This window comes from Spermophilus citellus (assembly GCF_964194105.1).
Source record: "Spermophilus citellus genome assembly, chromosome: 15".
Taxonomy (NCBI): Eukaryota; Metazoa; Chordata; class Mammalia; order Rodentia; family Sciuridae; genus Spermophilus; species Spermophilus citellus.
The window spans coordinates 16,497,358-16,522,783 of record NC_138195.1 but is presented as its reverse complement, the minus strand read 5'-3'; the positions used below and the strand labels follow the sequence as shown (position 1 = coordinate 16,522,783).

The following is a 25,426-nucleotide window of genomic DNA, read 5'->3' as shown; positions in this document are numbered from 1 at the left end:
ATCCCAATGATTTAAGAGGCTGAGGCAGGAGGGAAATGAGTTTGAAGCCAGTCTCAGTAATTTATTGAGACCCTTCTCAAAATAGAGAAGGGAGTGGTAGAGTGGTAGAGCTCAGTGGTAGAGCGCCCCTGGGTTTAATCCCCAGTGTGGGAGCGGGAAGGAAATAAACTGAAAAAAATTATTGAATAGTACTAAATTTAAAAATATATTTATGTATAGCAAATAAACAGGCAGGTCAATCTTTAAGAGGCAGCATCTTGAAATGATCTTCATTTGTAAAGAATTCAATTTTTGAATATTTATTTTTTAGTTGACATAAGACCTTTATTTCACTTATTTTTGTATGTGGTGCTGAGGATTGAACTTAGTGCCCTACACGAGGCAAGCACTCTATCGCTGTGCCACAACCCCAGTCCTTCAATTGTTTTTTAAACCACAAATCTCAAAGGTGCATCTTTGTGTGGGTGCTTTCACTTTAAATACATCTGTTTAGATTTCACAGTTTAGAGGAGACACTTTTTTTTTTTAGTTGTAGTTGGTACAATATCTTTATTTACTTACTTTTATGTGGTGCTGAGAATTGAACCCAGTATCTCACACATGCTAGGCAAGAGCTCTACCACTGAGCCAAAGCCCCAGCCCTTTAGAGGAGACACGTTTATGGAGATGTAAAATAAAGATTTGGCAGTTGGTCAGAAGAGGCCAAACATTTGTGGAAAAGGCCTGGACCCATAGCACCAGTCTTGAGTGATTCCAGCCATCACTCTGGAAGAGTTCCTCTATGTGACTGTTCAATGCTGAAAAAGATATCACAGTAAACACCAGGGATGGACCCCTAGGACCAGCAGGAGCCTCAAGGCCTTAGTCTTGCATTCAGAGACGATCACCCCAGACTATGCATAACTGCAGACATGAGAGGATCCGAGAACCTATTTGGCTCAGAGGCCCTCTTATAAAGGGAAGATTATATTACAGAAAGATTATATAAACACAGCTTCTTGGAGCTTATTTAGTAGTCACCAAATCCTAAAGCGATTTTTTTTTTTTTGGTACTAGGGATTGTACGGGGGGACACTTCACTACTGAGCCACATCCCCAGCCCTTTTTTGAATTTTATTTAGACACAGGGTCTTGCTGAGTTGCTTAGGGCCTCATTAAATTGCTGAGGCTGGCTTCTGTACTTGTGATCCTCAGCCTCCCAAACCATAGGCATGTGCCACCTATAAGCATTAGATTTTGGGGGGAGTACATGTTTCTTGATATTTGACTGATTTGACATTTTCTCTCCAGAGATTATTCCTTAGTATGAGCTGTAATGGAATTATTCTAAAGTTTCTTATTTTGAATTCCTATCTGGGTTTTGGGGATGTAGGTCAGTGGTAGAGCTCTTGCTTAGAACAGGAATATCTAATTTGTGTGTGTGTGTGTGTGTGGTGATGGGGATTGAACCCAGGGTTTTGTGCATGCTAGGCAAGTACTCTATCAACTGAGCTATAGCTCCAAGAATTCCTAATTTTTGTAGGACCTGTTTTTTTACAATTTTGTTTCAAATCACTTCTTTTTCTTTCTTTGTGGCACTGGGGATTGAATCCAGTAGGGCTTAAACCACTTAGCCACGTACGCAGCCCTTTTTATTTTTTGAGACCTGGCCTGGCTAAATTGCCTCGAAGTCATGTTCCTTCTGCTTCGACCTCGCCAGTAGCCAGGATTACAGGCCTGCACTACCTGGCCACCTGTTTTTTTTTTTTTTTTTTTCCCCTCCAGGTGCCAGAGATGGAACCCAGGACCTCACACATTCGAAGCAAGGGCTCTTCCATTCATCTATACTCCAGCCCCAACATTTCCCACCTTTTGACAGTTGTTTTTACACTTCTTGTTTCCTGAAATCAGCTTTTTTTTTTCTTTTGAAACACTGCTCCTTCCTTAATGACCATCATCTACTGGTAATATGACACTATTTTACGAATCCTTTATTTTTTCCGATGATTAAAAAATTTTCAGCTTAACCTGTGGTAAATGCCCTGACATCACATCATGACACTACCGCAAAATAAAATGGTAATAATTACTAGCCCTAGCCAAATCAATAAAATTTGTCCCTCTGCCTTAGGCCATTATCCACCAAGTCTGTCAAGCTCAAGTGCTCTATGACTAAAAACCCTGCACTCCTCCGGGATCTTCTGAATCACGTTCTAAGGCTGGGGGGTCTTCTCAACCCACGTGATTATCACGTGAGCATCTTCGACCAGATAAATCCTTCTTCCGGCCCTGTCTTTCAAAGATGGCTTTATGTGCTCTCTTTTCTTCCTGAATAAGAACTCTCATTTTCTTCTCCCACGCTGATCTCTAAATCAAACTTCCTTTGGGCTTCCGCTTCGATGAACAGCAGGGCTCACCCAGTGATCAGTGTCCTCCAGTGGTCCGTGATCGGTCACTGGGACCTCCCTCCAGCAATCGCGCCTGCGCCGCCACTGTACTCCCCCCGCCCGCGCGAGAGACGGGCCCACTTCCCTGACCCCGCCCCACCCCCGACTGGCCAATCCTCGGCTCCGATTTGGGCGCGTCACAGTGGCGCCGTCGCGGTCTCGCCCTCCGACGTCTGCCGCGGAGGCTCCACCCCGTCCTGGTCCTTGCGTCCTTCCGGCTCCGTCGTGGAAGCAGGACTGCGCCGTGTCTTCCTGAAGAAGGTGGGGTTCGAGGGAGGCCAGTTCGCTGTTACGCCGGCAGCTGGCAGTGGGACGGGGACGTGGGCCCCTGGGGTGATTGTTTTCCGAGTATCCGGGGTGTGGGGCCGGGCCTGGGCTGGGAACGCCGGGAGCAGGTGAGCTTCCGGAAGCGCCGCGTGCGCTCGACGGGCGGGAGCCGAAGACCCGGGCCTGCCGCGCGCTTAGCCCCGCCCCTTGGAAGCCCCGCCCCGAGCGCGCTGCCGGGCGTTTCCATGGTAATGGTAAACAAGCCTCAACTGCCTCAACTACAACTGCCAAGTCCCCCGCGTTCCACCCTCCTCTAGGTGCTCGGGGGGACGACCTAGGTGTTGGGTGTGAGAGCGGGAGCGTGGAGAATCGGCGCCCAAGGTGAGGGCCGACCAGACGGGCGACTGGGGGTCCAAGTCTAGGGCCAAACAACCAAGCCGACCAGGAATTGGATTCACTAGTGGTGGGAATTTGGGATTGGGATTTGGAGTCAGGGAGGCGGAATCCGAGATCCGTGGCGTAGGACCGCACTCGGAGGTGGGGTGGGAGGCCCTGGGCCCATTGGGGATGGTACCGCGTGATTGGGATTTGGGGTTAGGGAAGCGAGTTCTGAGGTCTGCAAGCGCACACCGGAGGCAGAGTGCGGAATGCGGACTGGTCCCACTGGAGTGGGCCGGTGAGGTTGGGATTTGTGGTCAGGGAGGCGGGATCCGAGGTCTAGGGGCGCACACCAGAGGCCTACAGGGGACTGGTCCCACTAGGGTAGGACTGCGGGGTTGGAATTTGGGGTCAGACAGATGACCAAGGCCTCACACTCGAGGCCCATCCCTTGACTGGGACTCGGGGTTTGGGAGCGGTGGTTTGCCGAAGGCCACATGTCCTGGGACGGGGCTGGCGGGTTTCTCGGCCTCCGTTTGCTGGCGGCGAGTATAAACCTACGTTCGCCGGCGAGAGTAAGTCCTCCGGGCAAGCCCGGGACCCTCCGAGTACTGGAGAGCTCTTTGAAATGAAAGCGGACGCTCACGTGGCTGGAGCCGCTGCGAGTTGCACAAGACTTGGGGGAGGGAGGCCGACTCCGCCCCCCTCCCACGCCGGGCCCGAGCCTCGGCTTGCAGTGCCCGCGGCCTTTTCTTCCTCCTCGTGGCGGCGCGTGTTCCCGGAGCGCCGGTCTCTGCGTTTGTCCCCTGCTCTTAGAGGTATCGTAATTGCGTTTTGAGTGAAAATATTTGACTCAGGATCTTAGTTGGTCACTTCTTCTTGCTTTTGATCTACTTCTTTGTGTTTTTGAATATTTTTGCTGGTCCTCGCTGCTCCCAGGAACTTGTGTGCTCGACCTGGGCTCGGCTGCACCTTCGCCCCCTCCCTTCCAGAGCGTCCCGGAGATGGCCGGCCGCTCGGGGCTCGACCACTCTCTCGGCTAATTTTCCAGACCGCCCCTGGGTGCGTAAGAATCCCCTCTCGCGTCTCCAGGAGAATACCGCCCTGCTACGAGCCGGTCCGGGACGGGACTAAGGGCCCGCGGCCTTCCTCCCGCAGCGACCGAGGCAGCGGCGTTGCCTTCCGCAGGCAGTTAGGACTAGGGAGTAGGTCTCCCAGTTTTCGCAACTGCGGTGGGTCGCGGGGGGCTTCTGCTGGCCGCCGGGGCCCAGAGCACGCTGGGGCGGGCGCGCGGAGGGGCCATGTGGCCGAGCCTGCCGCAGCCGCCAGTGTCGCGGGCGGGCTGGGTAGCTGGGGGGAGGGGTGCGGGCGGGCGCTGAACCTGGTGGGCTGGGAGTTTGAAGACTGGATCTTTTAAGTCAGAAAGTCATCCGAAGAGTGTCGATTAATATAATTCGTTCTGTCCACTGTGATCAAGTTTTTAAAAGTTAAATATTTCTAAGTTTCTAATAAGAATGAAAATACCTCAGGTTAGACAAAGATATATTGGTGTTTTTAAGTAAGAAGTGGTGTTTTCAGTGCTAATTTCTGGAAAGATTTATTTTATTTAAAAATAAAAGTAGTCGGGGCCCTGTGGCGCACGCCTATTTTCCTAGCGATTCGATTTGGGAGGCTGAGGCATAAGTTCCAGGCCAACCTAGGCAATTTTAGCGTAACCCCCGTCTCAAAATAAAAACTTAAAAACGATTTAGGGATGTGCCTCAGTGGTAGAGCGCCCTGGGTTCAGTCTTCCAGTATCAAAAATAATAAATGAAGAAGAGTAGATTTCTATTTGTTGTTCGATCGACCCCAGCACACTGCTGTCACCCCCACTAAATTTGTGGGGGAGGGAGTTTGAACTACTGAGTTAAAACCCCAGTCCTTTTAATTTTTTTATATTTTGGTACCAGGGAATTGAAACCGGGGCGCTTAACCACTGAGCCTTTTAATAATTCTTTAATTTTCAGACAGGGTCTTCTAAATTGGTTTTGAACTTGGGATCTTCCTGCCTGTGCCTGTGTCTCTGGGGATTACGCCACCACAGTCGGCTAAATTTCTTTCTTTTTTTTTTTAATCCTGACATATCATACATTTGAATCAGATGGGGTATAATTTCTCATTTTTCTGAGTATACAGGTTGCCGAATCACATTGGTCATGCAGTTAGGCTAAATTTCTATTTTTAATGATTATTAAGTGATTGCGTTTCTTGTTTGTTTTATGTAACACTAGAGATTGGACCCAGGCCGAGCTTTACCCCTGAGCTATATCCTCAGCCCTTTTAATTTCGAGACCCCGTCAGCTGAGAGTAGCTGAGATTACAAAAGTTCCCGCCCCCTCCAGCCCTTTTTTTAAATTAAATTTTATTTTTTTTAGTTGTTGATAGACCTATATTTTATTATATGTGGTGCTGAGAATTGAACTCAGTGCCTCACACGTCCTAGGCAATCGCTCTATCACTGAGCTACAACCCCAGCTTCTTTTCTTTTTTAAGCTGCAAGTGACTCCAATTTTCACTTCAGGATGGTGTTACAGAGCTTTTAAGCATAAAATATTAAGGCAAAAATATAAATTGATTTAAGAGAAAATATTGTGTAAAGAGTGATTTTTTTTTTTTAATCCCCTGTGGCCAATCATTGCCAACCCAGAGACAGGAGAGAGGTGTGGTATTTAACCATAATTAACCCCTTACCAAGCACAGAGCTAGGTAATTTAACCCATTTTCTAATCAGGTGCTTATAACTACTCTAAAGGGGATTATTATTAATCCTGTAGTTGGGGCCGGTGGAGAACTGGGACTTAGGTTTGACAGGGACAGACTTATGCCTGGGCCCCAATCCTCACCTTGTTCTGAGTAGAGATTCTTATGGAGGCCAGCAAGATGGGCAGAGGGAGAACTGAGCTCAGTTAAGACAAGCGTAGTTTATAGCAAATGCCAGACCAGTTATTTAAGTTTTTAAATTTTTGTTGTTGTTGAGGGCCTCACCTATGCCAAGCCAAGCACTCTTGAGTTATACCCATGGCCCTCAGTAAGTCTTATTCATGAACATTCCTCCCTTTTCTAAAGGCTCGTAGACCATAATACCCTTATCACACCTGTTGACACCAGGTATTTAATTCAAAAGTATTGTGCATTAATCCTCAGCCCCCCCTGTGCTGGGGATTGAACCCAGGTCCTCCAGCCTATTAGGCAAGCACTACCACTGAGCTACAGCCCCATCCAGCTTTAAATATTTCTATATAGGTGGTTAGTTTGAGTCAGGATCCAAACAAGGTCACACCTTATATTTGGTAGATATAAAATGTCTTATTATCCTATTTCTTAAGAGCAAATACTATCCACTAGAAATATAGTGCGAGTTTTCCTTTCATGTGACACCTTCAAAGCCCAGTATGAATTTGCTCTTAATAGCACATATCAATTTTATATCTATCACATTTCTACTGTGGTAAGTGGCTGCTATATGTTAGTGATCTAAAGCATCCCTTGTCTTAAAAGATCTTCCCTGCGACATTTGTTGAACATATCGGATTGATCCATTGTAAAGTTTCCTTTTCCGTGCTGGGTGTTTATTACATTCCTATGACGTTTTTAAGTCTCTGCGTTTTGTATTTCCTATAAAATGGTAGTAGACCTGTATAAGGTGTTCTGATTTTGATGAGTTTGTAAAGAGTACTTCATTTGAGGTGCTGTGGTCCTGCCAGTGGCTTTAATTCATTAGTGTTCTTTTTTATGATGTAACTCTTGCAGATTATTGCCTAGACCCTTGGTTTTTTCAGTGGTTTCCAAATAGTGATGTATTTTAAGTGTTTTTACTAATGCATTATAGTTATGCATAAGAGTGGGGTTCACTGTGTCATGTTCATAAATGCATATAACAATTTGCTTCACAAATTAGCTCTATTTTAATTTTTATATTCCTACTTTGGAGGGGGGGTTACCAGGGATTGAACCTATGGGTGCTTAACCACTGAGCACATACCCAGCCTTATAATTTTTTCTTAGTCATCAAAATAAAATACATCTTAAAGTGATCAATTTTCTTTTATTAATCATTTGATTACTTTTAAGATGTGCTTTGTTTTATTTTGAGATAGGGTCTTGCTAAATTGCTCTGAGTAGTTGGGATTACAGGTTTGGGCCACCATTCCTAGCTATACTTTCTATTTGAAGGGCCAGTTGAGGGTTTTTTTTTTTTTTTTTTTCTCTTCCCCTTTTTTGGTACTGGGGCAGTAGAGACAGGGTCTCACTCAGTTTAAGGCCTGGCCAAAAACTTGTGTGATTCTCCTGCCCCAGCTTCCCAAGTTGCTGGAGTTACAGGCATGTGCCACAGTGCCCAGTTTGATTTCTTTTTTCTTTCCTTTTTTTTTTTTCAATATTTATTTTTTTAGTTTTAGGTAGGCACAGTATCTTATTTTTATGTGGTGCTGAGGATTGAACCCAGTGCCTAATGCATGGCATGCAAGCACTCTACCAGTGAGCCACACCCCCAGCCCCCGGTTTGATTTCTTTTTTATGCTTACCAATATTCAGCATAATGAAGTGGATTTCTAATCCCTACTATGTGCCGAAGGTGGAAAATTTTTCTAGTCTCATCATGAAGTCATAGATTTTAACATACAGGACATGTTTGTTGATGTTGTATCAGGGATTGAACAACTGAGGGACACTTGCCCACTGAGCTGCATCCCATCCCCAGCCCTATTTTGTATTTTATTTAGAGACAGGGTCTCACTGAGTGCCTTGCTTTTGCTGAGGCTGGTTTTGAACTCCTGTCTTGGCCTCCTGGCTGCAGGAATTACAGGCGTGCCCCTCTAGGATGTGTTGTAATTCAGGCATCTTTTAGATTCTTTGATTCTCTAGTGATCCAGTGTCTGGCCAGTGGGAGCCCTTCATACTGGTTAATATGTCCCTACATTCTAATAATGAGCTACATTTCTAGCCCTTCTAATTATTTCTTGACACATTAACTTAGTAGGTCTTATAAAACACTTAAAAATTACCTTACTTCATACTTTATCTCCATTGATAAGTGTTAAACTGCAGTGATGACCTTGAAATGGTAGAGTACATTTGCAATCCTGAAATCCAAATTGGCATAATGTTATTGCTTTGTGTATTGCTGGATTTGAGCTAACATTTGCTTAGGATTTTGGCATTCGAGTTTGTGAGTAAATTTAACTTTTGGAAATGGAAAATCAGTTTCAGGTTGATTATAAATCTAAGTGTAAAAGTACAGGTCAAAGCAACAGAACATTGTAAGTTAGTGAAATATCCATGTGATTTCTTGAGACAGAAAAGGCAGCAATCAATTATTAAGGAAAAAAAGGTATACTAAAATTTATAACCCCTAAATTCTTATTAGAAAGTATGCCCTTTCTATTACAAGACATCTCATGTGGTGCTGACTTTATAAATTTTTGTCTGTCTCTTTTAAGTCCTAACTGTAGATATATATATACACTGCAAAAAAAAAAAAAGAAAAAAAAAACAAAACAAAAAACGATCCATCATTGACAACTCCATTCTTTTTATTTTCCTGTCTAAGCTCCTCTTCTGCTTTTGTGTGTATGTGTGGTGCTGGGGGTTGGATTCAAAGTTTCTCTAATCCTAGGTAAGCGCTCCCCTGCTGAGTTATGTTGCTAGCCCTTTTTCTTTTTAGATAGGGTATCACACTAAGTTAGTTGCCCAGACTGGTCTCAGCCATTCTGAGCAATTGGCACTGTGCCACTAGGCAGTGGCGTGTGCCAGTAAGCTTGGCTCTATCAGTATATTTTTAAAAGAACACAATCCAGCCATATGTTGGTGAAACTTCTAAATTATAGAGAAAACTGACTTGAAAAAGTATATTCTCTAAATCTCTACTCCATTATGTTTTTTCCCCCTCCCTCTGTTTCATGATTATTTTTTCCACTTGATTTTTCTAGGCCACTCTTCCTTTGTATCAATAAGGGTTTTTCCCCCCCTTTGGTAGTAATTGGGGATGAATTTAATGATCTATGGTACCAGAAATTTGTCTTTTGTTTTTGGTACCAGGGATCAAACCCAGGGGTGCTTAACCACTGAGCCACATCCCAGTCCTTTTTTATATTTTATTAGAGGGAGGGTCTCGATGAGTTGCCTCAGCCTCCCTGAGTCACTGGGATTACAGGTGTGCACCACCACACCAGGCTCCAGAAAGTTTTAAAAAATTCTGTAATGGAGTATCTGAAATTACTCATGGTTTTGATTGGGTTTTTTCCTATTAAAATATTTATGGTTTTGTTCAGCACAAATTGCTTCCTGAAGCCTGCCTATGATAGAAATATGTATTTTTCTCTGGGAGCTAGAGCCCCTCACTCTTTTCATTGCCAAGTTTCTAAGTTCTTTTCCTCCTCCTTTTCTCTATGGCATCCCCCAGGACAGAATGCTGTGTTCTTTTGAAGTTAGAAACAAGGAATCACTAGGAGCTATAGTTCCTGTCTGGACTCTTGGTGTGGCCAGGACTATGGGCTGGCATTGCAGAGGTGTCTCTGGAGACAAGGAACCCAAACCACAGACTTCTTGAGGCTTGCCTAGCTCCAGGATCTGACTGCTCTTAGTGGTTTTGCTCAGGGGAGAAGGGTAAAGGAACCTTGACTCAGGCCGTGGTAGTTTAGGATCCTTATCCCCACCTCTGCTTCTTTCAGTTGTGTTTTCTTTAGTTGAATCTAAACATGTTTCTTAGGTATGCTGTGATTTTACTAGCTGGGGTAAGAGAACTACCAATATGAATCCAAATGAGGAAATGTTTCTCTCAGTGGAGAACAAATTTAAGCTGAGCTAGGCACTAGTTGTCCCAGCAACTCAGGAGGCTGAGGCACAGGTTCCAGGTCAGCCTGAGCAACTGCTAGACCTTATCTCAAAAAGGACTGGGGATGTACTTCAGCAGTAAGTACATCAATCCCAGATGTAAAGGTTTTTTTGGTGTTTTTTGTTTGTTTGTTTGTTTTTTAGTTTTTCCTATTAAATATTTTTTTAGTTGTTGACAGATCTTTGAACCCAGTGCCTCACACATGCTGGGCAAGTGCACTTCCACTGAGCCCCATCCCCTTAATACAGATATGCAAAAAATATAGTGTAAGGTAAAATTGAAGAAATGAACACTGAAGAAAACAGTAGTATTATCCCAGATTTAACTTAGTATACTAAATAAAGGGCCTCCTCAGAGTTAAAAAATAGTGCATCATGACATTCCCTTTGGATAAAAATGTAGTGATGGAGTAAAATTTGAAATGTTAGCATAATGAAACAATAGCAACTTGGTCCTTTATAACTCTTATGATAGTGTTGTGTATGGATTGGCTCAGACTCCTCATTTCAGATCCATCAGCCCCCTGAAAAGTTAAGTATAATGATGTATGTGGGTACATGTTTTTGATGAAGCTGGTCCAGACTTGCATGATATGTTTATTGGGACTTTAAAAATATTGCTGGGTTGGAAGAGATTTTTTGAGGCCATTAAATACAATTTCTGGCAGAATCAGAAGACAGTAATAATAAATAGTCTAGGGGCTGGGGTTGTGGCTCTAGTGGTAGAGCGCTTGCTTCACACATGTGAGGCCCAGGGTTCGATCCTCAGCATCACATAAAAATAAAATAAAGGTATTGTGTCCAACTACAATGAAATAAATAAATAAATAGTCTAGGTTCTGCTCATATACTATACCACCATGAAATTATTCCTCAGACCCATCCAACCTCATATGGAGAACAAATATGAGCAGCATATACTGTATCCCAAAAGAATTTACCACAAAAATATTAATACAAAGGAACTGTGTGACAAGGGGCTACATGAAAAATAAAAATTTCTAACAAGTGTCCAGGAGGAATAGGTAGGCAGGGTACAAAGGGAAAACATTATATTTGAGCTTCTACCTTCTATATTTAAACCATAACTATTTGGGAGAGGGGGATGCTTACCTTCATTCCACATGAAATTCTATTACTGTTTTCCACCCCATCACTCACACAGAACCCCAATCTGAGTTAATCCCCATCAAAACTTGTCATTTATTGATTTCCTATATTCCACTCTTCTGTAGACTTATGAAGGTGGAGACTATGCCCGTCTTTCCCACCATCTTATAAGTGCACATTTTTTGCTGAATAGTCAAATCTCTTTTAAAGTTTGGCACCTTTTTTTGCCTGTCACTCAAAATCTTTCACATTTCTCCAGTTCTCACCAGTCTCTCTTTTGGGGGGGTACCATGATTGAACCCAGGGGCACTTTACTACTGAGCTACATGTTTGAAGTGATATAAAAAATTGCTTAGGATCTCACTAAACTGTTGGCTAGCCTAAAACTTTCAATCCTCCTGCTTCAGCTGGCATCACAAGCATGCACCACTGCTCCCTGTGCACCATTCATTTTCATATAGCACCTGAATTGTTCTAAAAAGCAAAACTTTCCACTGATCTTAGAATATAAAATGTCACAGTGGGCCTTCAAGGATATGAAGAATCTTGTCTGGCCAGGCACAGTGTCGCATGCCTGTAATTCCAGCTGAGGCAGGAGGATCCCCGAGTTCAAACCCAGCCTCAGCAACTTAGGCCCTAAGCAACTCAGCAAGATCCTGTCTCTAATAAAATATAAAAATTGCTGGGGATGTGGCTCAGTGGTTAACTGCCCCTAGGTTCAATTCCTAGTACAAAAGAAAAAGAATCTTGTCTGCAGCCTCCTTTCATTGTATTCAGACTGCAGTTTTCCTCTTCCCTGGCTCAAGTCATTTGCACATACTCTTTCTTCCTCTTCACCCTCACAAGACAAAACATAACTTGATTGATAATAACACTTGCCTTGACTTAGTCACAAAACTGTTAATTTAAGGCATACAAAAAAACCACTCAAGTGTAACAAATATATTCAAATGAAATACATGGTCAAATGCAAACTGATCATATAAATTACCAAGAATGTATTTTTGAAAGAGGACTTTAAGAAGCACACTTAAAGAATGCTTATCAGTTAAGACCATTACCAAATAGAGCACTCTTTCTGAAAACAAGCCAGTTTTATGACTAATTTTCCTTCACAATATTGTTTCACTTCTTGAATGTGGGAATTTTTAGTGTTTTTCTCACTTAGATAGCTGGATTTTGAAGCCTGAGAATCCTTTATACTAAGAATAAGCAAGGAATTAGGGTTGATAGCTTGTTATTTTTTTATATCATTTCAAACATTCAAAAGTAAAAAGTATAATAAAAATGAACTCCCATGTACCACCAGTCACCCAGCTTCAATTAACAATCAGACAATTTCAGGATGTATCTCTTAAAAATTAACTTCCTCATTTTTTAAAACAATTCTGTCAGACCTAAAGTGTAAATTTCTAGTCAATGTTTAAATTTCCCTTATTGCCCTACAAATATTTACCAGTTTGAATCAAGAGCGAAATCTGCTTGGACAGCAGCACACACAGGTATAGGTAGAAGGATGGTAAGTTCAAGGCCAGCCGGGGCAATGTAAGAATGTAGGGAAATATTGTCTCAAAATAAAAAGGGCTAGGGGTATAGCACAGAGATAGAATGTTCCTGGGTTCAACCCCTATGTGTGTGTGTGGAGGGGGGCAAAATATGTCCCTTGACTTGTTTTGTCCTTGAAATCTTTAAAAGCTTTTGGATGGATAAATGCCATGCCCCCGCCCCCTTGGAGCTATTCTGTGGAAGGACTGGCTGATTTACTATTGTGAGTTTCCCTTCTGCATCACAATATTCTCAGTACCTTTTCCCTATAACTCGTACAAAGTGGTGATTATCTCTAGTAAATAATTCTGAAAACTTTTTTCTTTTAAAAATGACAGTAATTCCAGCCGCCCTCGAGGCTGAGGTAGGAGGAGCAGGAGTTCAAAGTCAGCCTCCACAATTTGTGAGAACCTGTCTATAAACAAAATATTAACAGGGGCTTGGGATGTGGCCTAGTGGTTAAGTGCACCATCCTTTCTCCCAAGACGGTTTTTAAATGTCAAATGAAAGTATAATGAAAATAAACATATACATCACCAGGTTTCATCTGTAAATATTTCTATTCTTAATATGAGGGGTCTTTTTTAAAAGTTTATTTTTCAGTTGAATACAATACAATTTATTTATTTTTATGTGGTGCTGAGGATCAAACCCAGGGCCTCACACTTGCTACGCCTACTAGCTAGCTCTACCGCTGAGCCACAACCACCCCAGACCAATGAGGGTCTTTTCAAGAAATAAAGAAATCCACAATAACAAAATTTATTTTCTAATTCTTTAACAAAATAGTCACTGCCCATTACCACGATTACTTTATAATTCTAGTGGCTCATTTGAAGTAGAATTTAAGTTTCATAAAATTTATAGCTGACAAGCAACTATTTTATGAACTGCATTTTTAAAGTTGTCTTAAAATAGGTGAGTCCATGTTCAAATGTACAAAATATTGCTTCCACCTTTCCACTGTAGAATCTAACCTCCTTCAGAGATCATTTGTTTTTAATTTGATGGTTTCTATTCCACGCTGCCTCCCCTCTCCAGTAGCTGGTACTGTGGACTTTGACCGGTTGCTGCCTGGCTCCTTTCTAGAACTCACTGAGAACTGTCTTCCCCGTTGCTTTCTTCTCTCCTACCCCCACTTCCTGCCTGGGTCGACCGCGCGGGCCGCGGGCCGCGGGCCGCACCTGCAGGAACGCGTTTCCCATTGGTGACATCTTGGCGGGCCCGGCGGCGGCACTTCCTCCTCTGCACCCCGTGACCCACGTCCGGCCGCCGGCTTAGATCACGCGGCCTCTGCTCCCGTACTTCGGACCCGACGGCCTAGTCCGGGCGTGGTGAGCCGCGCGGGGGTACTTGCCCCCCAGCGCTCTTCCTCTGTCTCTCCCCTCCCTACCCTCCCGTCCCAGACCCCTTTCTGGCTTTCCCTCCCGGACCTCAGGACGTAAACCTGACCTGGTAACTCTCTGGCCGTCGGGAAGTTCTCCGGCCTGTAACTGCTCGTCGCCCTCCCCCCCAAACCCGCTCCCACTGCCGCCGCCGGGGCGCTTTTCTCCCCACCCCATGCGGCGGGTGAGCTCCGTCCTCCCGAGCTTTCCCTTGCTGCCCGCGGGCCCCTGGAGGAGCTCCAGCAGCTCCTCCCCCACTCCGCCCGAGAGGCACTGAGTCCCCCTCCCCCGCTGCTCGCCCCGCCCCCGCCCGGAAGCTCCCGCCCAAGCCGGAGCCCGAGCCCGCGCAGGCCCGGGCCGACCTTCCTGCCCGGCCGGAGCTCTCCGGGCTGTGGGTTCGTCAGGTGGAGGCCGGAGGGAACGCCGTCACCTTGTCACCGGATCTCGGCCTTGCTTCCCGCCAAAACAGTGCCGCGCCCCTGGGGTTTCGACCCTCACAAAAAGCACTTGCTCCAGCGATTTGAACTTCCTTTTCAGGTTAAGAACAAAAAAGATGCACCTGGACTTTCCCCAGAGCGTTCTACGTTTCTAAGCGTCGGTGGAATTTGAGGTTCTCTGGCTGCGAGCCGCGCTTACTTGATGAAAGAAATCAGCCCTACCTTCCTCAGTGGTAAGTCTTAGCAGAAAAGTCCGCGGCGTGGCCCTCACGGCCTCTGCTCCTGGGGACTTTTGACTTGAGTAGAACTTTGAGTAAAATAACCTGGCTGGAAACTCGCCGCCACCGGGAGGTTCAAACTCATTTACAAAATAGAGGGAGGGGTGGGCTCCTAGTGAAAACTGCTGGGGACGCTGAGATGAGAAAGGAGGGCGAGGCCAGGGTCCCACCCGAGCCCCTGTCCTAAACAAAAGAACAACGTGGGTGGTGCCTGAACTGCCCTGTTTACTCGGCTGATAGACCCAACTAGCCAAGGATTTAAAGGCGCACCCTGTTTATCTTGATTAGAACTACCTGAAGGCGGTGTAAATCCAGTCTAACCAGTATCACCGAGTGGGGAAGAGCATATTCTTTTGAGCTTGTTAGAAACGCAGGACAATATCAGTCCCCAGTCGCGTCTGGGTTTTCTCTAGCCCCCTCCGTGATCCCTGTGCATGCTCAGATTTGAGAACCATCGATCTAGAATTCGGCTGGCTACACTGTCACACCATCTTGTCTCCAGGGGGCAGTTGTGCAAAGTCCTCCCAGCACTCCATACAGCTAAATCTGAAAACGGGAGAAGTTTTTTGTGTGGTGGTGTTTTTTTTGTTGTTGTTTTTGTTTGTTTTAAATACACTCAATTACAGTTGCTGTGCTGTTAGCAGTAAGACTGGGTTTTTTAATCTGCCTCTAAACACACCCACACACACAGTTTTAGTGCTTTCAAGTGTTAGAAACTTCTCTGAAGGAATTAAAGTGACCTGGCTTCCAGCTGTATGTCTCCCAGAGGGGCCTCAGGTGTTAGTGGGTGGACTAAGTTAAAAATCTTTGGAGCTGGAATAAACAAGGGCAGAAATGGATCTGCTCTATAAGGTTTTTCTGCCTGCAAGAGACAGGATATGGGAAGTTGAAGGGTTTTGAAAACTTGATTCCAGGGTATTTTAAACTACCTTTTCCTTTTTGTGTGTGTGTCTGTGTGTGTGTTTTTGTTGCTGTCAATTGACTTTATTTATATGTAGTGCTGAGACTAAAACTTAGTGCCTCACACATGGTAGGCAAGTGCTTTACCACTGAGCCCCAACCCCAAACTACCATTTCTTAATAAGTTTCCCAATAACTATTACTTTCCATTTGTATAGTCCCTCAGCAGTATCTTAAGAAATAATCACAGGAAGTTTGTAAGACAAGGCAGATGTAATTGTTCTAAGACTACAGATTCAGCAGGGTTAACTGACTTTCCCATTTCACATTTTCAAAACTAAGAATACTACTTAATTCTCAGAAATATTCCATAGACTTCAGCCCATGCCTAGTTCTTTGGAGACAGCTTTCTCAGGTGACTGAGAATGTAGTTGTTTTTCCTACTGAAAACCATATTTCAACATCTCCTCTCTTCGGATAATTAAAAGATCAATGTCAGATCGAATACATTTTGCTCAAAGTTAGTTACCAAATAAAACTGGGAGTCCTTTGAGTGTCTCCACACTGCCCCCAGAGGGATTCTTGTAAACTGTAAATTAAGTAAAACAATTTCTAGCGAATAGTGTTGTCAGGGTGCCCATCCCAGTGAAAGGCAAGCTGCCACTTTCATCTCTAGACATGCTCTCTTTTTCCTCCTATCAGTATTTCAATTTTCTCCCATGGGGTATTTCCCTTCTGTTCTCTATATTACCCTATGAAAAGGTAAACTTTCGAATTGCTGTTGGGATGGGTATTGTGAAATTTAACCGTGTCCACCCAGGGATATAAAGGGTCTCTCTGGCCTGTTGGAGCTTAAAGTTATTTCTCACTCTCTTTGTAACAAATAATCTCTTTTTTGTTGTTGTTGTTTTTAGGACAATTTGTTACCTACTTTAAGTGTCTCCCACTGAAGGCATCCATCTTTCCTTGAGGTAAGAAAAGTCATTTTTTTTTTTGTTACATTTCATTTGTTAAACAGAAAGTGTTTTTCTTAGAAGTTTAAAGTATATTCTGCCACTACTTTAAATCTAACTTTGAACAGGACTCCACTATTTTCAATTGAGTTTTAGTTAATGAAAAGTTAAGGGCTTCTAGAAAATGGGGTATAAAACTGATTCTGGAGTAAAAATGAGCAATAGGTGTATTAAATGTAGGGATGGTTCAGGAAAAAAGTGCTTTTTTTCTCATACCTTCAGAGAGGAAATCACTTTGTATCTGAAGTAACATTTATAATCTGTAAGGGTTTCTACTAGGGGTCATTTTAAGTCATTCTTTGAAATGTCTGTGTTGGGCTGGGGATGTGGCTCAAGTGGTAGCGCGCTCGCCTGGCATGCGTGCGGCCCGGATTCGATCCTCAGCACCACATACAAACATTGATGTTGTGCCCGCCGAAAACTAAAAAAAATAAATTCTCTCATATCTCTCTCTCTCTCTCTCTCTCTCTCACTCTCTCTCTCTCTCACTCTCTCTTTTAAAAAAAAAAAAAAAGAAATGTCTGTGTTGTTTTATGCTTCTCTTGCATGCCTAGCTAGGCTGCTGCATTCTTGAGGAAGCTGTTGACCCCACATTGGCCAGTTAATCCTTTGCTAATCTTGGTCCTGCTGTGCCAGGCCTGTGCTGAGGATGAGGTCACAGTGGACAACAGAACAGAGTCTGTTCCCGGTAGATATCCAATGCAGTTTTTAAGACACTTTAAACCACAAAAAGAGTACTATGGGAATGTAGGACCATGAGTTTTAGGTTGTGGATAATGGGAAGATCTTTTGGAAAGATGAGCTATTGGAGCAGAGACCTAAAGGATTAGCAGGATTTAGCTAGAAAGAAGGTTGGGCAGGGTATATTTGGAGGGAGAATTACCATGTGTGTCAAATCCCTGAGATTGGGGGTGTATGTAGCTCAGAATAAAACAAAAAAAAAAAGCTTGAGCTATGATTGGGTTGGATTGTTTTTTGTTGTTTAATATTTATTTTTTAGTTGTAGTTGGACAGAATATTTACTTAATATTTAATTTTCTGTGGTGCTGAGGATCAAACCCAGGGCCTCCCACTTGATAGGCGAGAGCTCTACCGCCAAGTCACCCCCAGCCCCTGGGTTGGTGTTTTTTTTTTTTTTTTTTTTTTTTAAGAGAGAATTTTTTAGTTATCGGCGGACACAACATCTTTGTTTGTATGTGGTGCTGAGGATCGAACCCGGGCCGCACACATGCCAGGCGAGCATGCTACCGCTTGAGCCACATCCCCAGCCCTGGGTTGGGTTTTTTGATGGAGTGTTTGGTACTAGGGATTGAACCCAGGGCCTCACACATGCTGAGCAGATACTGTACCACTGGATTACATCCCCAGCCTATGCTTGGAAAAATTTTTTAAAATGAGACAAGGGTAGCTAGAAATAGGCTATCCTTTGTATTAGAATTAGTAGATGGATATGAAAGAAATGCAGAAAGAAAATTCTTTCCTTTGGTAAAGGAGGGAATTAATGAGTTCTTACTCTGCTGTGCAGCGTATATACCTGTGAGGAACTTTTTATATTTTTATTTTGTTTGGTACTGGAGATTTGAACCCAGGGGTGCTTTACTATTAAGCTACAGTCTCTCTCTCTTTTTTTTTTTTTTTTTTTTTTTTTTTTGATAAGAGAGTGTCTTGCTAATATGGTTGAATATCGAGTCTGACTTCAAACATGCAATCCTCTTCCCTCAGCCTTCTGAATCAAGTTCCTAAGATCACAAGCATGCTTCATCACACCCAGCTGTGAGAAACCTTTAAATGGTCCCTAACTTATCATGATTGAATGATTTTTCAACTTTCTGATGGTGTAAAGAAGGCCCCATTCAGCACTATATCTGTTGTTGGAAATCAAGAAATAACACACAGGGCAGGAGACAGTAGCACATGCCTGTGATAACAGCAACCTGGGAGGCTGAAGCAGGAGGATTGTAAGATCAAGGCCAGCAGCCTCAGAAACTTAGCAAGGCCCTAAACAACTTGGTGTGAGACCCTATTTCAAAGTAAATAAAAAGGACTGGGGATGTAGCTCACTGGTAAATTGCCTCTGAATTCCAGTATCAAAAGAAAGAAAAAGAAATATTGAACAGGATTTAGGAATGAGGGCCCTGTGGAAAATGAGATAACATAAGGGTTTGAGAGGCTGGGAGAAGTTAAGAATTCAGTTATTTTCTGATGCCTCTGGTTGCAGGTAAGGCCATTCATGCTGTTATTGGAAGGTTGTAGAGATAGAGAAAATGATGAGTTCATTTTTGGTACAGGGGAGCTATGCATTTGTATGTATACATCAGGCTTATTATTAAATAGGTTGCCAGAAGCATATTTTATCATTAGGAAATAAAGTGGAAATGAGTGAAAATGAGGAAAGTTAAATGTTAGTGGTGATGCATGTGTATAATCAATCCTAGTTACTTGGGAGGCTGAGGCAGGAGGATTGTAAGTTTGAGACCAGCTAGGGCAACTTAGCTAAGCACTCCCCAAAAATGAAAAAGAATTGGACTGGTAATATGTGTAGCTCGTGTAGCTCAGTGATAGAGTACTAGAGTGTTTGTCTAGTATGTGTGAGGCCCCAGCTTGGATCCCCAACACTGCAAAAAAGAAAAGTGTTGTGGATGTAGGTCAGTGGTAAAGCACCCTGGGTTCAATAACTTCTCTAGGTTGTTGTTCAGGACAGAGGTATGGGTGAGGATATCAGCTATAAGAAGGGGCAAATTTTTGTTTTATAGATTCCTGCTACAGCCATGGGACAGTCAGATACTTGGAATCTTCCAAGGGTCTGGTTTTATTGGCACATAAAATAAAGAAGTACATGCAAATTCTGTTTTAGAAGGGACTGAAATATGGTACATGAAGCCTAAGCTGGGTCGTGAGAAATAAGGAGAGAAGGGGGGGTGGATAAGGAAGCTGGGGTCTATGAAGAACATTGGCAGTTGTGAAGTTAGGAAGATATGATTACAGAGTGGGATTTCAACAGGGTTATGCTTGGACTTGTGGAAGTCAACTGGTGGTAACGGTACCTAGGGAATGGGGAGATCCCTAGGTCATTGGACATAGGAGTCCAGGAAGAAATGATATGTTAGATGAATTATGTATTCTCCAGCAGGAGAATTATGTATAGACCTAAGGCTGGGAACAGAAAGCAGTATTTCCAGATTCTTCCATAAGTGAGAAGTATATCCAGAGTGTAGGTCATGGACAACAGGACAGAGTGTTGGGCCTGACTTGTCAATGGGAGTGGAAGAGCTCAAGGAACCCTCACTTTTTTTTTTAATATGTGTTGCTGAGGATCAAACCCGGGGCCTCCCATGTACTAGGTGAGCATCTACTGCTGAGCCAAAACCCCAGCCCCTAGGAAGCCTCACTCTTAGTCATCACCCTAAGAAGTCCAATAAAAACGTTTCCTGAAAAGGAGATTTCTAAATTGTTAGTGTAGAATTTCCTTAGTGGGCAGGAGAGCTATTAGTATTTTTTGCCACAGCAGCATGTTGTTGCACTGAGGGGACCAGTGCCAGTTATGGGGTCTTCAATAAGGCCTAGGAGGTAGTGCTCAGGAAGTACATGTTTATTCAATTTGTATGTGCAGTTGATTTAATATGTTTATGCATAGGAGAGCAATATAGATTAGTCCCCCCTCATCCCTTTCCCATCAGCAAGGGTAACACCTTAAGTACATGTGGCATTTGCATTCTAAATCGTGATAATGTAGATAAATTCTCAGTGTTAGGTCTTGGTGATATTTTCAGGTTATTGCATATAGAGCTGTTTTTTTGTGCCCTTACACCATTACTGGGGGGGTGTGTGGAGAGGCTATTTTTCAATTCTTCATTTACAAGTAAGCATGCAGGTAGCATTCTTGTCATTTGTGGTCTGATGTAGATACAGGTGAGTGAAATTCTTATACAATGTGGTGTGTGCCTTTTTAACTTCAGAAGAATTTAAAAATTAACCTGCTAAGCATGGGTGGTTTTGGATGAGTTGTATATCACTATGGTACTAATATAATGTCATTAATTTGGTTTTCCTTGATGCCCGTGCAGCTCAGTAGTCCATATATCATAAATTTCCTTTTTTTTTTTTTCCCTTTCCTCAAATCTTTTTCTACATGATAGTTTACACATCTTAAGAAAGCCACCAGTTTTTGTTTGATTTGGGGGGGACGTTGATGCTGGAGATTAAACCCAGGATCTCATACATGCTAAATATATACTTTACTACTGAATGACATACAGACCACAAATTTCCATATACTTCAGTGTCATCTTGTACATTGATGGTTTAAAATATTTTTTACTGTAAATTGCAGTATGTTTATTATTATACCTCATATACAGACTTTTCTGCTTGTCTTTCAGTTTGGCTTCAGACTTGACTGGCATTTGGTTGAAGTGACAGGAGAACAGAATCATACTTGTTATCTTATATTCTGACAGCATTATTGCTGAGGAGAATACTGATGATTTTGTTTTGTTTACTTGGATTGGAACTAGGGTGCTCTACCACTGAGCTACATCCCCAGCCTTTTATTTTTGAGACAGGGTCTCACTGAGCTGCTGATGCTGGTCTCAAGTAACTAGAGTATACCACCCCACCCAGGGAGAATACTGAAAAGGTTTCACCCCAGTATGTTAAAAAAAAAAACAAAAAACAAAAAACACCTGTCTTGTTTTTTATGTGATGCTGAGGAGCAGATCCAGTGCTTCATGCATGCTAGGTGATCACTCTACCACTGAGCCACAACCCCAGCCCCAAAAGAGCTATTTTTTATTTGGTGCTAGGGATTTAACCCAAGCCTTGTACAAAAACGTGCTATGCACCAACCTTCACACCCTAACCCCAAATTTTATTGGGTGCCAGGGATTGTCTCTGGGGGCTGGGGAGCTTAATCATTGAGCCACATCCCCAGCCCTTTGTATTTTTGGAGACAGGGTCTTACTAAGTTGTTTACGACCTCGCCAAGCTATTTGAGATGGGGTTTCCCTAAGTTGTTTAAGACCTAGCTAAGTTAAGACTGGCTTTGAATTTCCAATCCTCCTGCCTCAGTCTCCCAAGTCCCTGCGATTATATCCATGCAAACTATGCCCAGCTCCAAATTCATTTTTTTACCAATCATAAAGCAAAACTACGTATTAGTGGGGTAATGTGATATTTCCAAGTGTGTGTATGTATACAGACACCCCATACGTGTATAATATTTTAATCAGGCTAAAAATACCTATTTAAACATTTTTTTTTTTTCATGGTGAAAACTTTGGAATTTTTGTATGTAACTGTCTATGGTCATATTCTGCTGTGTAGTAACACTAGAACTTGTTCCTATCTAACTAACTTAGTGTATTCATTGGTCAGTTTTTCCCAATCTCTGGAAACTACCATTTCTGCCTAACTTCTATAAGATAAACTTTTCTCTCCTCCCCCCCCCCCTTTCTTATTTAATTCTACACATATCTATCTTTCCTGGGTTATTTCATGTATTGTCCAGTTCTACCTTTTTTTTTTTTTTTTTTTTTTTGGTGGGTTGACACAATGATGCTGAGGATTAAACCCAGTGCCTCGCGCATGCTAGGCAAGCACTCTGCCTCTGAGCCACAACCCCAGCCCCATCCACTTCTATTGTTAAGCAACAGAATTCCATCTGTTTTATTCATTAGTTGACAAGACATTCTGCTTGTTTCCATTTCTTGGCTATTGTGAATAGTGCTGCAATGGACATGGGAATTCAGATGTCTCTTTGGTCAACTGATTTAATTTCCTCTGGATATATACCCAGTAGTGGGATTGCTGAATTATATGGTGTAGCTTAAGAAGCTGGTGTCTCTCTCTGGCTCAGGCTGCCCTCAAATTCCTAGGTTTAAGTGATCTCCCACCTTAGCCTCTCAAATGCTGGAACTACAGGTGGGTACCACCACATACCTGCCTTTTGTTATTTAAGACAGGGTCTGACTAAGTTACCAAGCTTAGGCTGGCCTCCTACTTGGTCCTCCTACCTTGAACCTCCCAAGTCATTTGGATTCCAGGTGCATGTGGTACATCTCACTATTTCTATTTCACTCATCCTTAACCTTCTGCATTATTTTAAAAATGGGGACATTATTTATTGTGTATTGTTTTGCATAGTAATGAAAAGTTATGTAAAGTTGTTTTTGCCTTTTTTTTTTTTTTTCTCCAGCCACAGAAACCTGTGCCCAAGCTTGTCTGACATCTGCCTTGTCAAGTGTCCATGATGCTGGGCCCTGAGGGAGGTGAAGGTTTTGTGGTCAAACTCCGTGGCCTGCCCTGGTCCTGCTCAATTGAGGACGTGCAGAACTTTCTCTCCGACTGCACAATTCACGATGGGGTTGCAGGTGTCCATTTCATTTACACTAGAGAAGGCAGGCAGAGTGGTGAGGCTTTTGTTGAACTTGAATCAGAAGATGATGTAAAAATGGCCCTGAAAAAAGACAGGGAAAGCATGGGACACCGGTACATCGAGGTGTTCAAGTCACACAGAACCGAGATGGATTGGGTGTTGAAGCACAGTGGTCCAAACAGCGCCGACACTGCCAATGACGGCTTCGTGCGGCTTCGGGGACTCCCGTTTGGATGCACAAAGGAAGAAATCGTTCAGTTCTTCTCAGGGTTGGAAATTGTGCCAAACGGGATCACATTGCCTGTGGACCCCGAGGGCAAGATTACAGGGGAGGCCTTCGTGCAGTTTGCCTCACAGGAATTAGCTGAAAAGGCTCTAGGGAAGCACAAGGAGAGAATAGGGCATAGGTATATCGAAGTGTTTAAGAGCAGTCAGGAGGAAGTTAGGTCATATTCTGATCCGCCTCTGAAGTTCATGTCTGTGCAGCGGCCGGGGCCCTATGACCGGCCAGGCACAGCCCGGAGGTACATTGGCATCGTGAAGCAGGCGGGCCTGGAGAGGATGAGGTCTGGTGCCTACAGTGCAGGCTATGGGGGCTATGAGGAGTACAGCGGCCTGAGTGATGGCTACGGCTTTACCACCGACCTGTTTGGGAGAGACCTCAGTTACTGTCTCTCAGGAATGTATGACCATAGATATGGAGATGGTGAATTCACAGTGCAGAGCACCACTGGCCACTGTGTCCACATGAGGGGGCTGCCCTACAAAGCAACAGAGAACGACATTTACAACTTCTTCTCTCCACTCAACCCTGTGAGAGTCCATATTGAGATTGGCCCTGATGGTAGAGTGACGGGCGAAGCAGATGTTGAGTTTGCCACCCATGAAGAAGCTGTGGCAGCTATGTCAAAAGACAGGGCCAACATGCAGCACAGATACATAGAACTCTTCCTGAATTCAACAACAGGGGCCAGCAATGGGGCTTATAGCAGCCAGGTGATGCAGGGCATGGGGGTGTCAGCTGCCCAGGCCACCTATAGTGGCCTGGAGAGCCAGTCAGTGAGTGGCTGTTATGGGGCCGGCTATAGCGGTCAGAACAGCATGGGTGGATATGACTAGTTTTGTAGTAACATTTGAGTTATTTCAATCAAATTTTCACAGGCAGCCAACAAGCAGTGAAAGCAGTTTATAACTAGAGAAAGCTGTGGGACCCATTTTGCACCATGAGTTTGTGAAATCTGGATTAAAAAATTACCTCTTCAGTGTTTTCTCATGCAAACTTTTCTTCTAGCATGTGATATTGAGTAAACTAAAAACTATTTTCTTCCGCTTTTCTTGATTAACATTTTGGTAGTATACTTCAGAGTGATGTTATCTGAGTTAAAGTAGTTTTAAGTATGTTAAATGTGGATCTTTTACACAACACCACAGTGAATACATTGGGGAGATGTACTTTTTTGGAGAACTCAAAGGTGCTAGATCCCTAATTCAAAGAGAAACATTTCTCATGTTTGTTCTATTTTTTCTTTCTTCTTCATTTAAAATTTTTAGGTTAAGATTAAGCTTTTTAAAGTTAGTTTTTGAGAACTGAGACACAATACTAATACTGTAGGAATTGGTGAGGCCTTGACTTAAAGCTTTCTTTGTATTGTGATTTCCTTTTGGGTGTATTTTGCTAAGTGAAACTTGTTAAATTTTTTGTTAACTAAATTTTTTTCTTAAAATAAAGACTTTTTCACAATGACTGGCACAGATTATCTACTCAGCAAAGGTAGCAAAATGGGTGGTTGGAAAGAACTCATTTTAATCCTAATGTATTTTAGTGTCAATTTGAAAATTACTTAGTTATCAAATATATGATCTTTATATTCTTAGAATTGAGGTTAAAATAAAAGTAATAAAAATGTTCAATATGTGCATGGTGGAAATGGTGACTGGAAACATCCCAGCAAATATGAAGAAGGACACAACCCCAGCCACCTTTGACTTGCATGCATTTGTGTATTTTGTTTTCTATTTTTTGTGCTCCGTATTTAAGCTGTTTGCAATATCCCACTTTTCCCTATGATGCTAGAGTTCAGTATTGTTCATAGCTAGAGCCATTAGCCACAGCTCTTTTCACATGTTTTATAAAATGTGCTGTTTAAATGTTCTGGATTTTTTTTTTTAAAGATTATTTCCATAGGAACATCATTCCTGAATTAGAATTAGCAATGACAGATTTTTACAGGATGTGCATACTTTCTTTTACTTTTTGTATTACCGGAGATTGAACCCAGAGTCATTTTACCACAGAGCTATATATCCTTAGCCTTTATTTTGACTCAGGGTCTTGTAGCAAGTTGATCTTGAATTTATAATCCTCCCCCCTCAGCTTCTCAAGTAGCTGGAATTATAGATATGTGTTGTGTACCTAGCTGGTTTGTACATATTCTTAAACTTGA

The 25,426-nt window shown here is 43.0% G+C and overlaps 1 protein-coding gene across 5 annotated transcripts; it reads left to right on the top strand.

The window, feature by feature from the left end:
• The first annotated feature begins 2,554 nt into the window (after nt 1-2,554).
• Nucleotides 2,555-24,968, top strand: HNRNPF (heterogeneous nuclear ribonucleoprotein F). Of its 5 annotated transcripts, none has more exons than XM_081268663.1 (5): nt 3,737-3,889; nt 13,641-13,930; nt 14,519-14,651; nt 16,511-16,567; nt 22,803-24,968. In XM_081268663.1, the coding sequence occupies exon 5, from the start codon at nt 22,854-22,856 to the stop codon at nt 24,099-24,101; it is 1,248 nt and encodes a 415-aa protein (XP_081124789.1). In that variant the 5' UTR covers nt 3,737-3,889; nt 13,641-13,930; nt 14,519-14,651; nt 16,511-16,567; nt 22,803-22,853; the 3' UTR covers nt 24,102-24,968. The 5 variants fall into 5 exon arrangements, with proteins under 5 accessions (XP_081124790.1, XP_081124792.1, XP_081124789.1 ...); XM_081268662.1 differs by having other exon boundaries at nt 3,755-3,889; nt 13,638-13,930; XM_081268664.1 differs by lacking the exons at nt 3,737-3,889; nt 13,641-13,930 and adding an exon at nt 2,555-2,687.
• Nucleotides 24,969-25,426: the final 458 nt, after the last annotated feature.

Excerpts from the sequence above, each read along its gene's own strand:
- HNRNPF (XM_081268664.1), top strand. The coding sequence starts at position 22,854 with ATGATGCTGGGCCCTGAGGGAGGTGAAGGTTTTGTGGTCAAACTCCGT.